The sequence below is a fragment of the Lagopus muta genome, chromosome 8 (assembly GCF_023343835.1).
Source record: "Lagopus muta isolate bLagMut1 chromosome 8, bLagMut1 primary, whole genome shotgun sequence".
Classification (NCBI taxonomy): domain Eukaryota; kingdom Metazoa; phylum Chordata; class Aves; order Galliformes; family Phasianidae; genus Lagopus; species Lagopus muta.
This window is the reverse complement of record NC_064440.1, coordinates 6338974-6354683: the sequence shown is the minus strand read 5'-3', so window position 1 is coordinate 6354683 and position 15710 is coordinate 6338974. Positions and strand designations below refer to the sequence as shown.

At 39.3% G+C, this 15710-nt stretch overlaps 2 protein-coding genes across 4 annotated transcripts in view; one reads left to right on the top strand and one right to left on the bottom strand.

Moving 5' to 3' along the window:
* Positions 1-15710, bottom strand: part of TMEM163 (transmembrane protein 163) — a 107684-nt gene that overhangs the window by 89815 nt on the left and 2159 nt on the right. The window contains exon 1 of one of the 3 annotated variants that reach the window (XM_048953898.1): positions 573-657. The exons of 1 other annotated variant lie outside the window; for it this stretch is intronic. The gene's annotated coding sequence lies outside the window, so the exon portion shown is untranslated. Of the gene's footprint in view, positions 1-572; positions 658-15710 lie in introns of those variants that run through there. One more of the 3 variants, XM_048953900.1, reaches the window with a different exon arrangement.
* Positions 10275-15710, top strand: part of ACMSD (aminocarboxymuconate semialdehyde decarboxylase) — a 31249-nt gene continuing 25813 nt past the window's right edge. Inside the window, exon 1 of the mRNA XM_048953903.1 lies at positions 10275-14491. Within this exon, the coding sequence (XP_048809860.1) occupies positions 14435-14491 (57 nt within the window). The 5' untranslated portion in view covers positions 10275-14434. The remainder of the gene's footprint in view (positions 14492-15710) is intronic.

Below are 15710 nucleotides of genomic sequence, written 5' to 3'. Positions count from 1 at the left end.
CTTCAGGCCCACTCTACCTCCCAGCATCCACAGAATTTGTTACATTTGACAAAATTTGGATTAGGCCCATTTATTTTTTCTTTTCCAAGGTAGACATTCTCCTGAGGAAATAAGCAGTAACCTCTTGGCAACACAGTAGTTTCTCTTCCTGAGTCACAGCCCCTTTGTTTCACTCAAACATGCTCCCCACAGTACCATCAACACCTATTACGGCACAGCAAAGAGTACCACAGTGCAAAAAGGCAGAAAGAATATGGGGCTACTGTATCATTAGAGTGAGAGTAGAACCAATGGGTGACAACAGTGAAATAAGTCCTTGTCTTTCAGGCAGCACTGTACAAGTGCAGAACATCTCTCATTCCTTTTCAATCTGTGTGGAGTTCAGAAGTATCACATGTTTATTTGTTATTCTGAAAAACTACAGACTTTCTATGTTTTATCTTCTTGTTAGCACACAAATGCTTTCACCTGTGTATAATCAGTGAATATACAGATGTCATAACTATGAAATAAACAAGAGAGTTTGGCTAAGCAGGTTATTATACCAAAAAGAGAATAGATAGAGTGCTTACCCTTGTCCTGAGCTCACTGTAAAACTCCAAAGGAGGGATCTCCAGAAGAGATCCTTCCCCCTGGCAGTCAGCTCTTAAATGGGTCCAGGAGAGGTGCAGCCAGGCTCCCCCCCTTCCAGCAGCATGGGTGAATTGCCTTCAGCTGTGCTCCCAGGGCTGACTCATGGCTCGCCTCAGGTGGTCAATCAGAGGTTCAGGCCCTGATTCAGCTGTTCCCATACACCTGAAATAACAACACTGTGGTGTGCCCAGAAGCTTCTGAGAAGAAAGTTTTCTTGATTTCATTAACATTAATTTGTCAGTAGTCCATGTTAACTAACATCTTGAGTGCAGCACTTTAACTGGGAGCCCTCTTGCACATCAGGAAAGAGCTGGTCAGCCTGCCTGGTGATTATGTTTAGTATATTTAAAGACATAAGAGAAATACAATTCTGTCACCATTAGCCATTTTGTTTTCAGGCCCTTGTTTCATACACATCCCAAACACAAAAATGGCCTTTTTCTGGCAGTGTTAGCCAGGAAGGTTTGTTTGGTCTAGCAGTGGCCTTATGCCTGACATTTGGAAGAAAATGTTCATTTCTTGCTTCTATCAATGTGCCCTTCATGGCACCACAGCAGGAGGTAATAGCATCCTCATTCAGTTGTGTGCATGAAGTGGTAAGGTACTTTACATCATTCTCACCATTGAGACACTTTCTCTGCTAAAACTAACAGATGAAATATGCCTCTGTAGTGATTAAATCCTCCAGATTCTATATTTAACAGACTTCTTTTAATGAAATTAGTGTTTTCTTTTTATAGATTATTCACTGTGCTGTGCAGTCCTTACTTCCATAGTTTTAGTCTGATTATTAACTTGGATCAAATATAATCAGAATGTTGTTTTGAGAAAAGAGTTTGATAATTTGCTGACTTCCTTCAGGCTATGAAAGAGAGCCTGTAATATGATTCCCAGGGAATACAGCATGTATGACCTTGGCAAGTAATTGACGAACCTTGCATAAGCACCTACTCTTCTATATGATATTGCAGGATCATATTTGCAAAAAATGCCCAAGCTAGCAGGAGCCACCAGCATTAATAAAAGCTGTTGTTGCAACAAAGGAGGCACAAAAACACAGCATGCAATATGTGTCATCTTGCAGTAATGAAAAGCTCTGGAAACAGATTCTTCACAGCGGTCATTTTCCATCTTAATGCTTTTTTAAAAGCTGTTGTAAATTGGAGTTAAAATTTCTGTGTAAATATGGGAAACCAAAAGGTTTACCTACAAAACCAAAGCTTACCATTTTGCTCAGATAAATGCTGCTCAGCCCTGAAAGATGTGTGCCCCATTCCCAACTACGTTACATCGCTAAAGATGCTTTGTTTCCAGTGAATGGAGTGAAACTGACTTGGCAATCGTAGTAGTAATATTTCATTGATAATATCCGCAAGAGTACAAGAAAGGTGGAAAAGAAAGGGAACTGAATTTTAAAGAGGAGGCAACCTGATTTTTAATTGCTAGTTTTCCCTTTTTGCTGCTGAGTTTCAGTTGTATTATTTTTTTCTCTAATAACTTCTGACGAATCTAGATCTTCTTAAGCTATGTGGAGCTATGTCTTCTTCCAGTGAGATTCTAACCACAGCTTAATAAATATGTGAGTATCAGCAGACGAGATTTCGTTTCTGCATCAAGGAACAGAAGAATAGAAAACTAGGAAATTCCTAGGGAGTAAGAATCAGTAGAATCAGTAAAATTTTCTAATAAACTTATTCAGTGACTCATAATTTCTTCATTACAATTCATACATCTTAATGATAGACGTTTCCAACATACGTGCATAACTCCAGTATCTTTCACAATTTTCCATTAAGTTGATATGCTTAAACCACAGAAACCACAACATGTTTTATTATATACAGATTGGGTCTGCTGTCCTATTTCCAAGCCAATGACCATTCCTTCTCACATGCCTGCCTACTGCAATCTTTTCCCACCACGTCAGACATAAATTTTAAGAGTTCTGTGTACAAAGATAAACACACATTTGTTTCCTATTCAATGCAGATCCACAGGTTTATTACAAATGTATAGCTTATATTTCTAACCTTATGCATCAGAAAATATGTTTTAAGACATGGTAATACCCACCTTGGAGGTAAGACTTTTATGAGAAAAGGGACCAGCTGCATTTAATTATGGGATTCACCTGTGCCAGAAAATAAACATGTTGTGTTTTATGCATAATGGTATTCAACCCACATCTATTTGCTTTTCCAGTCTTTTAAACTCTCCAAATTGTGACTTGGATTAAAATCTTATTCCTTGGCAACTAGTGTCATCTGCCAGTTATTTTTCTAACCAAAAGACAATGTATGTATTTGAGGAAATACCTGTTCACTGATCTATACCAAGGTAATAATATGTTTATACTGTTCTTACGCCAAGTAAATTGTAAATAGAGTTCTGTTCATCTGCACTTGAGTGCTTATCTAGGATGATTATAGAGAACGGCAATTGCTGTTTGGAGTTGGAAATGTGAGGTTTTTAACATCTGCCACAATAAAACTCCCATAACCAAAAAGGAGGAGGAAGGTGTCAGTCACATAACTGAGTCGGATTATGACAAATTCATTTTCTGCTTTGTTTGGATTTTCTGTAAAGCTGTCAATGGTGCCCTAAAATTAAAGGGCTGTGCAGTTATGTAGTAATACAAACAGCTTCTCCTTCTTCACTATCAAGACTACCTGAATTTTCAATATCAGGGTTCAGTATATACTGTGTCAGTAGACACAGACGTTTAATTTAATTTTCACACTGTTCTGTTGGAAAGCTTGTACACACCATTTCATGCCCATAAGATACTTTTTTATTACTATTACCAATGTCTGTTTTACATCTTCAGTAGAACTGCTTGTCCTTTTTCCCTTCCTTAAGAAAGTATCTCAGTATTCTTCTCATAACTAAGGGGAAAAAATGAACAGACCTGTAAAAGTAGATTACCTGGGGCAATGGTCAAAAGCTGTGGCTTGAGGTTGAAACTGGACATTACAAAATACTCTTTGCTGGGATCTTCATGCAGCAGCAAAAGAGTTTACTAAGAGGTGGTGGAATCTTCCTCACTGGAGGATTTCTAAATTCAGCTGGAAAAAATCCACTTACATCCACATTTGACCATGTGTAGGGGAGCTAATAATCCTTCTCAGAGATAGCTGAACTAAGCAATCTCCACTGGCTCCTTCCTGTCTACATCTGTAGGATTGAAATAATATAAAGATCAAGGGTTTCATAAGCTTTTACCTAGGAAACTCTAAGTTGAACAGTATCAAAACAGATTGATGCAAAATGTGCAGAGGTTTGGAGACTGATTTAATTCACCAATAAATGTCAGGTGCTATGCTTTTATGAAGGATAAAATTCTGATGGCTTACTTCTCTTCCACTGTTCCCTTGATGTTGATTTTAGAAAGGCTATTATCAGAGTATGTTACTTATCTGATACAAGTAGCTTCTCTTGGCCACTTATTCTACTTATGACTAGCCTATTTCCTTTAGATTGAATAAATTTGATTTTTAGGCACTTTTTCACTATCTTCTTTCTGACTTTTATTTGTTTATGGGCACAGAAAAGTGACCTCATAGTTCTGCAGATGATCATTCAATCTGGAACTCTCCAGAACCACACGTTTTTCTTTGAATCCTCTCCCTTACCAGCTTGAAATGTGTTTCATTTTATTGATCAAGAAATTCAATCCTTAAGTAAAATTAGAACAGAAAATCAAGATACTTCCAAGGTCCGTTTGATATCCTACAATCATTGTGTATACAAGTTCACTGAGACCAAGATTTGCACACCTTGAATTTAGGGATTAAATATCTTTGGAATATATTCAAATCTGGTGAAGATCATTTATTATGGAGGTTTTGAAAATTAAACTATAGCTCTTTTGCTTTAAATTTAAATCAGTATGAAAACTGACAAGTGGTTGTGACATTAATTAGACTTACATTTCATGGGATATCTAGACAAACTTTTTGCATCCATACTTGTTGATTTTCCCACTAGATGGCATTATGCATTAACTGCAAGTCAATTTATGAACTGCCCTGCAATTGAACATGCTAAGGATTTTGAAAAATTAGGGAAGAATCTATAGTGCTTTCTTCAGTCATGTGTATGAGCGAGGGAGCTGTGGCTTAAAGACAATTTGACCTACTTCTACTCAGGAGTAACCCAATCCATCCTTAATGCATCAAATACGGATTTAGTCAAAGCAATAAAGGAAGCCAGCCATGGCAACAATATCTGATCCTGTGTGTGATGCACTTTTTAGAATAAAACTCTCAACCTTTTCTTCATTTAACATTTGAAGAGTGATTTCAGCGGTGCAAATTTCTTCCTATCTTATATCTTCCTATGGACCATCTGTGATCCCTTCCTCTGCACCACTATATGGTTCTCGAGAGTGATGTTTCTAAAACATAAAGTCCTACCTTATGAAGCACCATCTGCTATGGGGCAAAGGTTTAACAGCTTCAAAAGAACTGACCAGTGGGATTTTGCCTTAATCCTAAAATTTGCAGTGACCAGGAAAGGAGAAACCAGCGGTCCCAGCAGCATGAAAGCAATGGCAAGGATTTAGTGTGTGAGAAGCAAGCGTTGTCTAGGGTTCCCTGCATTCTATATTCTGAGCTGATTTTCATACTGGTTCTTTATGTAGCATATAAGAGGCTCCAAGCTAGAGATGGGTAGGTAATTTAATTTAATTGTCATGTTGCATCAGTTACTGTTTTTGAAATTTTAAATAATAAGTAAAAAGGGGCTGAGATGAAAGAATTTTGTTGGTCTGAGCCTATAATGGAAAAGTAAGAAAAGCCAAGAAAACACCAAAAATTAGCTTAGTGTTAAACAGGTCCTTTAAACTCTCCTGCTAGTCAAGCACATAGTAGGAAAGTACCTAAACTTGTGCTGAAGTTTGTCTCTGGATAGGGCTTCTATAAAGAGAACCTACCAGTGCCTGTTATAAAAACTTATCATAATCATTGCCATAAATTCAGGCTGTTCAATTATTTGTTTTCTACTTACAGCTTTTTTTTTTTTTTTTTTTTTTTTTTGACTTGTGGTAGACTGAGCTTCAGTAAAGTATGCTTTTAATTCACCTGTGCAGTGCAGGACTGTAGATAATGCTATAGGTAATGTACTGCTTCCTACCACAATCTTATCAAGCCTTTGAAAGTCCTGGTGAGTAGTTGGACATCAGGAAGTTTTGAATAGCTATCCATCTTTCCCCCAGCACCAACCGTCTCTTTCTTCATCCTCCAGCTCATGTTGCAGCAGCCAAAATCTGCTTCTGGGTGCATTTCTGCATCATGAAACCATAGCAGATGCTAATGCTGGTGTCAGTAACTATCATCTCCTGTCATGCTGAGCTACAGTGCCATTTTCTTATTCCCACTTATTCAGGCTCATTCTCTGCTCATGTGAGTTACATTTACATGGGGCATTGCATATCTACAGCTCTTGGCTCAGATGGAGGTGCCACTACCTGGGGAGGGCAACCCAGCTCTATCCCTCTAATTCCCTACTGGTGGAGCAGATATATCACAGAACTTTTCTACTCTAAAGGCAGAGGCACAAAGTCATTGACAGAGCGGGGAAGGGAACAAGGCCAGGATGGTAGACCTCACAAATGTGCTAATGTTTGATGATCTCACAACAGTACCAACGTTCCCGAATTTAGTTTTACTTGCTTTCACATACTTGTGGAATTACGATAGGATCCTGGAATAGTATCTGTACTTTTAGCCAGTGAGCAATGGCCAGGCCGTGAGACAAACAATAGGAGCCAATGCTTGGCAAGTGGCTCAGTAGGAGATCCCGTTTCCTTCATAAAAGCAGAGCTCCTGACAAACTCATAGCTCTGCATCTACCTAATGGTATATAGATACTGATGTCAGAGCACTACCATTTCTGGTCACCAACGGGCAAAATATAGTTGTGGTATGCATGGCTTTTATCTTAAAAACAAACAAACAAACAAAAAAAACACCAAAACCAAAAAACATTAAAAGAGGAAGTAAAAGAGAATGAAATAAGAAGTTTTCATGCAGAGCCCATCTTCATGTGGTAGCCCTCCTCTGTTTTCCTATCCAGCTCCCCACTAAACCAGTGAGCCTCTCTGGAAGAGGCAGTTCAGTTCCACTGAGCTGGTGTAACTGCTTTCCTTTTATCACTTGAAATGAAGGGACCGAATGTTGGGTTTTGTTAGTTAGTAATACTAGAAAGTAATTATTTTCATTAATTTTATAAGCATATCTAATTTGTTACAGGATCTGAAAATTAAAGGCTACACAAATAGTATAAAATCTTATTGCTAACAAGCAGCGGTGTTCCATGCCCCTAAGAAGTTTTACTATATCCAGTTGTTTAGGAACCTACCACGGAGATGAGCAAATGTGTTAGAAGAACAACTACTCTGAAACATGTACTTTTTTGTTCCTAAAAATGCTGTCTAACTAGAGACAAAAAACCATTCACCAAACAATGAATTATATAAACGTGTAAAACATTCACTACAAATTCTCAGTGCTAGGCAGCAGGAGTTCAGCCCAATTGTACTTTGACATTGCAGCCCCAGCCATAATCAGACAGCAGCAGCTTGCGTCACTTACCACAGGAAAATCCATTCCAGTCAATATTTAAGAGGTGCTCTTTGTGAATATTGCAGCCACTAGTTGGTGCTCCGCTTAATGCACTGCAAATTGCAACCAGTGGCACTTGCAGTGAGTTGCACAAATGCTATTCACAAATCTGTGATTTATAATGCAAAGTGTTTTGAGGCACTGTGCTGACGTGGGCAATCGTACATTGTCATGGTAGACAGACAACCCAAAAACTCTAAATTGCCTTTGTATTTAATTACTGAATTTCAGAAGAAGTTTACCTCCAATTCCTCATTTAAGTTGATCTGTCTTTGCAGTGGCTCAAAATTACTCTTTGATCTGAAACCATCCATTATTAGATTTCCTGGTGACTAAAGTGGGCTTTTTGTTGAGTTTAAATGATTAATTCTAACAGTGTTATTCTGTTATTCTTAGATCCTCTAAAAGTTGATGTGAAATAGAAGGTTGTGATAAGTGGCAATGCTTTGGAAGGCAAAATGCATCCAATTGAGGAAGTGGCTTTGTTTATGCCCTTCACACTAAGAAGCAAACACGTGCTCTTTGATGTATCTGCATACTCTACTGGCTATAGCTATAGCCCAGAAAGTAGAATTACTTGATTTTTTTTACCTTTTCTTTTTTACTGAAAAAGATAAGTGAATCAGGAAAACACACTTAAACACAGCCAAGAAATCATGGATCTTTTTTAGTAATAGCACAGAAGGCAAACAACACTGAGAGCTAGTGGTAATGTCATTACAAAGGAAAAAATACCTTCCTTTTCCTGAGAGGAAAACCAAGTATGAAGGTTGAGGAAATAATTCAAATTGCAATGTTCATTCTAAATCAGCAGTTGCATTGCATATCAGAAATTATGAGCAATAGCAATATGAGCTAGCTGAACCATTTCTGAAAACTTTTCTAGACTCGCATTTGGCAGAGCTTTCCAGCTTGCTAGAGCACTGGTAACCAAAAGGATTCCTCTCTGGAATCCTCAGGTAGTGGCACATCTAAATCTTCTTCAGTTTGTTGCACACAAACTTAAGCTGGTGACCACTTGGGTATGAGTGCATCAATTAGTATTTACTTAGTGCTATTAATTCCAGTGTTCCCATTTATTTGTTTATCTTAGACACCACCACCAAGATGAATATATCAATCTCGGATGTCCCCATGGGGCTTTCATTTGAAAAGTATGAGTTTTTTTGTATCAGTAGCTTCAGAACTTCATTCCATCTGTTCTTCCTGGACCACATTTACACTACTGGTATCTGTCTGGCTGCTCGCAATGTACAAGAGTGACACCTGTCCTGAAACAAGCTTAATAGAGTCTTTCTTATTCGAAGGAAAATGAAAACTCCATTTTACTTAGTCTCAGGTTTGGGAAAATATTTATTTATTGTTGTATTTGACAGAACATCTCTATGCAAGGTGAATGTATGCTAAGTGTTAACTGCAGAATCGCAATGTTAATGTATTGAGAAAATAATGGTATCATTTGAAAGGTAGTAGGTTTTTTTTATTATTATTTTTTTCTGGAACACCGCTTCCAAACTTTAGCATTTTTTAGAAACCTGGAAATAAATGAGAATTTGTTAAGGCTCAGCTTATGTGGCAGAGAGCACAGGAGTGGTCAGGAATTTGGCACAGGACACAGGATGCACTGTTTGCTTTCACCACTGTGTGGTTCATCAGAACTCCTGCTGGGCTTGTGGTCACAGAGCAATGCAGTGTGCTGCCAAAAGCATCGGCAGCCCTGGCCACCTGTGCATTATAAACTGCAGTGATATAACTGTGATGTAGTGGCAGATCTAATAGAGGGACCAACTGGTGAGCATCATCCTGAGCTTTTGCAACCGTGAATCTTTTACAGCAGTTTGATAGCTTCGGTCTTGGAAGCGTCGGATGCAGCAGTACAGTGCGACATCTGGACTAAAAAACCTCATTTCTCTGCAAGACTAAACTGACTCAGACATTGACCAGCATCGGCTCTGCTGTTTGTTTAAACAGAGGCTCTTTCAGTTGTTTCTGCAAAGGGTTTTGAATAATAAAATTTAATGTTGTTGGAAAATAATGTATTTAATGATCAATACACTAGCACTGCTGTCATTACCTCTGTACGATAGGGAAGAGCTGTCACTACCCTTTTAAAATTCCCTTTCATTCTACTGTTACTACCCTTTCACAATGAGAGTAGTGAAGCAATGGAACAGGATGCTCTGTCCCTGGAGTCATTCAAGGTCAGCCTGGACTGGGCTCTGAGCACCCTGACCTGGCTGTCGATGTCGCTGTTCATTGCAGGGGATTTGGATTAGATGACCTTTAAAGGATCCTCCCAGCTCAAGCGGTTCTATGATTCTATTCTATGATTTCATCTTGAGCTGATGTCATCTCTAAACTGGAGATCTGTGTGCCTCTGCTCCTGCACTCCATAGATATACCTAAGTGAAATGCCAACATTGCAACCCAGACAGCTGTGCAAACCCTCGCTTGGATTGCACAGTAGTTGATGTTTGAGAACAGGGGATCATAATACCACCTACTCCCTGGATACATTCTTGTTAAGGGCTTTACTGGTGTAACCATGGCTGGACATGTCCTCCTGGTGTAGCCCTGTTATGTTCTTGTATGGGAACTGCTGAGTCACGGCCTGAACCTCTGATTAATCACCTGAGGTGAGCCATGAGTGAGCCAGAGTGGCACAGGTGAAGGCAATTCACCTGTGCTGCTGGAAGGGGTGGAGCCAGGCTGCACCCCTCCTAGACCTATTTAAGAGCTGGCTACCAGAGGGGAAGGATCTCTTCTGGAGATCCCCTCTTTTGGTGTCTTCTGGGGAGCTCAACCAAAGGGTAAGCGCTTCCGCTTATTCTCTTTTTGTTATCATTGTCTGCTTTGCCTTACTCTCTTGATTATATTGCAATTATAACATCTTGATATCCATTGATTATACACAACTATATTGGGATTATAACATCTTGGTTATACAGTTCTGCAGCATTTGCCTCACAGAAATAACATCCATTGTGCAGCATTCTGAGAACTACGTATGGAAGCATTCTGAGAACTACGTATGGAAATAGCTGCATAGACACTGTTATTAGGAGAGAAGTGATAACCGTTGTTTTTATTCCCACAGAAGGGAAGCCTTTCCACTTCCACTAAATTCTGAGTTCTCTGGAGCTCCAGAAGAGCATTAAGTTCTGTGAAGAGCTGGCTAATTTGATAGAAAAAGTTTAATCATTTAATACCACACAAAAAATAGAACCACCGCCTCTTGCATCCTCTCCAAACATGTCATTTCCAAGCAGGTCTGTGATGGCAGTCCCAAAGGAGCAGGGCAGCAGCAGCAGGACTGAAGGACAGCCTGTCGCTAAGCAACCAACGTACACAGGCTGCTCAGCACTCATTTCATTTGCAAAGGGACGTGTTCTTCGAGCACTTCATTTTCACTGCTGGGCACGACGAGTTTCCCACTGGCTTTCCAGCACTGTGCATGTATAAAACAGCCATTTTTCACAACCAAATGTGCAATTTAAAGAGCAGATGCCAGAGAAGAACATGCAGAATTGTAAGGATTGGAAAATTGGCACAAGTATTTCGGGAGTTTCTGATGTCAGACTCCTGAATTTGCTTCTTTGTTCCTGTGTTCATCCTACCTGCAAAGGGGCTGTCTTGGTATGGGCTGCTGGATGAGTAGCAGCACTGTCTGCAGTTTACCCATGTTTATTGATGTACCCTCTTGTAAAGAGTGCTCTATCATGGTTTTTACAGACACAGGGAAATACATTCTGATCAAAATAAAAGGCAGAATTGGACCTCAGTTCCCAGTATGAAAATTCCAAATCTTAAATTCTGTAATTCTTTCAGAAGAACAGCTACATAGTTTTAGAAAATGAGCATTGAGTGCAGTATATCTAACACTGCTTTCAATTAGTGCTGGTCCCTATAGTGAGATAAAGCCCTAGAGCTCTGCTAGACTTATGTCTGGCTATCTAAAATCAGCTCTGGCCTAAACAGTCCCCTACAATAGTTTCCTAAAAGGGAAGTTTATCATAATGAAGAATGCACTTCAGTTGGTAAAGGACACTAAATGGATGTTTTACTACATGGGATCTAAAAGACACTAGCACCATAAGGATACTGAGGCAGGTGGGACAAGTTATTGTAACATATGTTCCTTCCTAATCCATGTAGGAGGCCCCTTTTGGCTGGGAAGATGTCTGCACACATTTCAGTTCTCCTCTCTAGCAGATGTAGCAAGTACGCTCATTGACTGATATGTTTTGTGGGTTTTTTTCCAACTCTTTACACTGGGTCTGCCTGGGCTTGAGCTAACTTTCCCTACAGCAGTCCATACAGTGCTGTGCTTTGCACTTGCAGAGCAGTGTCGATATCTCACCCATGTGGCTCCTACTGTGTTGGCACAGCATCAAGGCTGCCTTTCCACAGCCAGTATTGAGGCCCTGCTTCCTAAGAAGTGGCTGAGCATCACGTACCAATGGGTAATATAAAAATAGGTTACTTCTTTAGCTTCAATGCAGCCTTTCCGTTTTTAAAATTTTCCCTTTCATCAAAATGCTCCTATCTCAAACCTGCAAGTGCCTCTTGTCTTGCTTTTTCTGCACCTCCTTTTCACTTGTTTCTCTTTCTTCCTTTTCTCCCCATCCTCCGTCCTGCTGAGGAGAGGGAGTGAGAGCACCTGTGTGGGACATTGCTGCCTATCCATGTTAAGCCACAGCATTTTGTCATCTCATTCAAATACTCTAGGACATAAATTCTTTGTGGGTAGCCCAAGAGTGAGTATAGTTCAGAGACAGACAGCTAACAGGTTCTATGGACCCACAAATGATAGAATATGTCTTTCTGTTGGCCCGGACATTCTGCATGCGAAAGTTTCCATTCAGTCAGGACCTCCTGCCTGGAAGCACAGTGAATTTAAGCTCCTCTCCCTCTGCCTAGGGCAGTCTGATAAATCTATCAGACTCTCTGGCTCCCGTTGGCAATTCCTGCACCTCTGCATCACACTCCAGAAGTTCCCAACCAAATGGAGATACATAGCAAGGGCTGTGTTAAAAGGCTTCACGTTGCATTAGGGTACGAATACCACAGAGACTGAGACACATAAGTCATTCTTCTGTTCTAAGACAGACTGTCTAAAATATTAGTCAAAATATTCAATCTTTCAAACCCATGCATTCAAAGTAGGATGCAAGAGTGACAGAAGATGCTCTTGTTTGCAGCCAGTGCTGGTCCTTCTGCTGCTGATCTAATGGATCATGATGGATGTAGGCATGTCTTAATGTCCCTGAGATCCAGTTGAAACAGATACAGTTTTTGCCTTTGACTGATGTGGTTTCCAAGTGAAGTTTGCTGTTAAATGAAATGCTGTGGGAGCAGGCACTGTTTGCAAACTAAGCTGTGTCTTGGGAGCAGCAACTAGCAGCTACAGCTTTTCTTAGAGATGAAAAAATAAAGTACTTCTTGAAGAAATGCTGACCTCTTCAGCCACTCTGACTTAAGAGAAGAAACTATGTGTTGGACATTCTAAACACATCTTCCTTCTCCTCTCCTTCACTAGTTCTTCTGCTTTCTATGCTTAAGTGGGGAATAGTCTTCCAAAGATATCTTTATTCAGTAATATCATATTACTATAACATGCCTAATAATATAATCAACACTTCTTCCTTATCCCTGCAGTTGTATGTACATGCATCTAGCTTGCCAACAGACTAATGTTATAGTACTATATTGTATAGCATAGCTGTCACACCTGGGAGCAAGAGAGCATATTCACTGCTTGACCTGTCAGCCAGGTCACGAACAGACTGCTTTTGATTTTGGTGCAAAAATAATTGCTGTTTTTAATCCCATTTCATTTACCTATGAAAATGAATCAGTACCACTTAATGTAGGATACACTCTCCAAAAGCATCTGCTTCCTGTTTCTTATAATGTTCAGTCTGCAGCAAGTTGCAGAGAAGTGTGCAATCAATCAAGTGAGCAACCAACTGTGTTACAGTTGAGTTGAAGAATGCCCAGGTTAACTGAGCGAACCAAAAGCAGACTTTCTGAATGAGGGAAAGCACAGCAAAGCACAGAAATGCACTACAGACCTTTCTTTTCTTTTTCTTTTCTTTTCAAGACCAAACAAAATAACAAAGTCAGAAAATGGTTGAAACAAAATGGAAAACTTGTTTTTCTAGTTGCTTGATATCAGCTTGAAAGATTCGCAGCAAAACGTAGTTTTGAAAAATCAGCAGTTTTCATTTGAAACAAATTAATCTAGAAATGGTTAACCAACTTCAGCAAGAAGACATCATGTGAGCAGCCTACAATGAAGTACAGCTATACCAGAAATAAATTACAGAGAAAAACTGCAGCATGAAAGAAAGTCAATGGTATCTTGAGGAAAGAAGTCTAATATTAAATTGCGTAAGGGTGAAACAGAAGATGCAATTACACAGAAAAAATTGAAGTAGATCCAGTTAAGCTTCACTTAGAATGCAGAAACCACTTGCCATATTAGCTAGTGCGCTCCAATAGCCTTAATTACTAAAGTAAGCTGAGCCATTCTCCTGCCTGATATTGAGCCCTTGAAAGGCTCTGAGCAGCAGCATGTATAAATATCCAGCTTAAACCAATAATCAGAGGGAAGGAAAAAAATGAAGAGCATAGATTTGGCTATAATTTGGTATTTCTGTTAATTTTTTAAAGTAACTTTTAAGAAAATACAAAGGAAGGAAAAGAGAATAGACGAGGAGGCTGCCTACCAAGTACATATCATGTGCTTGCTACAAATTATGTAAGAACCTAAGAGAGAGAAAGGAGAAAATTGAAATCAGCCTGTTTAATACATTTACTCTAATTCAATGTCTTTGAATGATTTTCAGCTTGTAAAGCTGAGCTTGCATTTAGACTCCAGGTAAAATAAATCCCTTTATACTGCCAATATAAACACACACTCCTCCCTTTGCCCTCAGCCAGCTGCAGTTGATGCAATACCGTGGACTTTCTGCTAGAAGCCTTTGTTCTTTTGCACAGCCACTCCTCTGGGATCTGGGCTCCCCTGGTTGGTTACTGTACTGCGTTCTCGTGACCCCCGGCAGGTGGATCTGAGCAGCAGCTGAAGTTAATAAGCTGCCGAACCAGGGGCAAGGAGGATAGTGGCAATTACACAGCAAACTGTGAAACAGTGTTTCTCCTTTGATACTTCCAAAATGAAAATTGATATTCATAGCCACATTCTACCTAAGGAATGGCCTGACCTGAAAAAGGTAATAAGAGTTTAGATAATCAGCGTCTTATGTTAGCAGCAGCCATTGGTAGCAGTGTAATTTTTTTGAACGATCATTGAATGAAGGATTCTGTTATAAATACTTGTTTTCAGTAGCTTTTTATCTAATTGGATCTCTTCTTTTTCAGATATAAGATACATGTATAACATTACCATGCAAAGCGAGAGTCGCCATAAGGAAAAGATGGAAAACTGTGCTGTGTTCCCCACTCTGTAGTTAGACTGGTGTCATTCTCACATCTTTGCTTGGTTTTGGTTAGCTTTTTTGTGTGTTGTGGTTGTTTGTTTGGTTTTTTTTTTTTTTGAGACCTAAAACTATATGTTGATGAAGCATAAATTCCATTTTCTTGATGAAACCAGAGCCATCAGATTCCCAAATGTTGTTCACTTCTAATTTAAATGGAGAAATAAGCAAATGTTAGACAAGATTAATGTTACTTAGAACAAAAGTCATTCATATCTTGTGCCCAAGGCATGAGAGCCATTCACTTCAATAGCCTTGGGTAACTCCAACTATGGCTAACTGATGATTATGGTTATTTTACTAATATCTGTTATATTTTCAGTTGCTGGAAAGAAGCAGCATATTGTATTACAGATACAAATCTCAGTTGTCACAACACTGAAGCTGTAAGTCAACTTGTCTTAACTCGGGATTTTTGCATGGTGCACTCATATTAGCATTCAACAGCATGAACATATTCTTGCTAGTGGCAATTTTATGATCCTGTGAAAAGTATCTGAGAATGGAAAGGAAATCATTTAGGCTTTCATGTAGCAATTCTACTCCTTTACTTCAGGTTATCAAAGGCAATGTACTCATCTGGTTCTGAGTTAGGTTGTAGAGTTGTTGCCTGAATAATTATTATCACGTTGAATATGAAGATGGATGACCGCTTTTGGACTCGTAAGGCATTACATCTTCAAAGCTACAAAGGGTACTGAAAAGATTGCATGATGAAATTCTATTTATTCATTGTTTATACCTACAAAATCGTTTGCAATTCTAGGATAGCTATTTTTCTTAACTCCTTAATGTTTTTATTAATGAAATCAGACTAGAGAAGGCGAGAGCTGCATTGTTGCTTCTTCTCTTACTGGAATTCTGTGTTGGCAGCAGCTTGAATGAGCATTGGCTGTGTCTGCCAGTGGTATGGAACCAGCTCATTTCATTGTGCCTGTCAGTGACCACAAAAGAA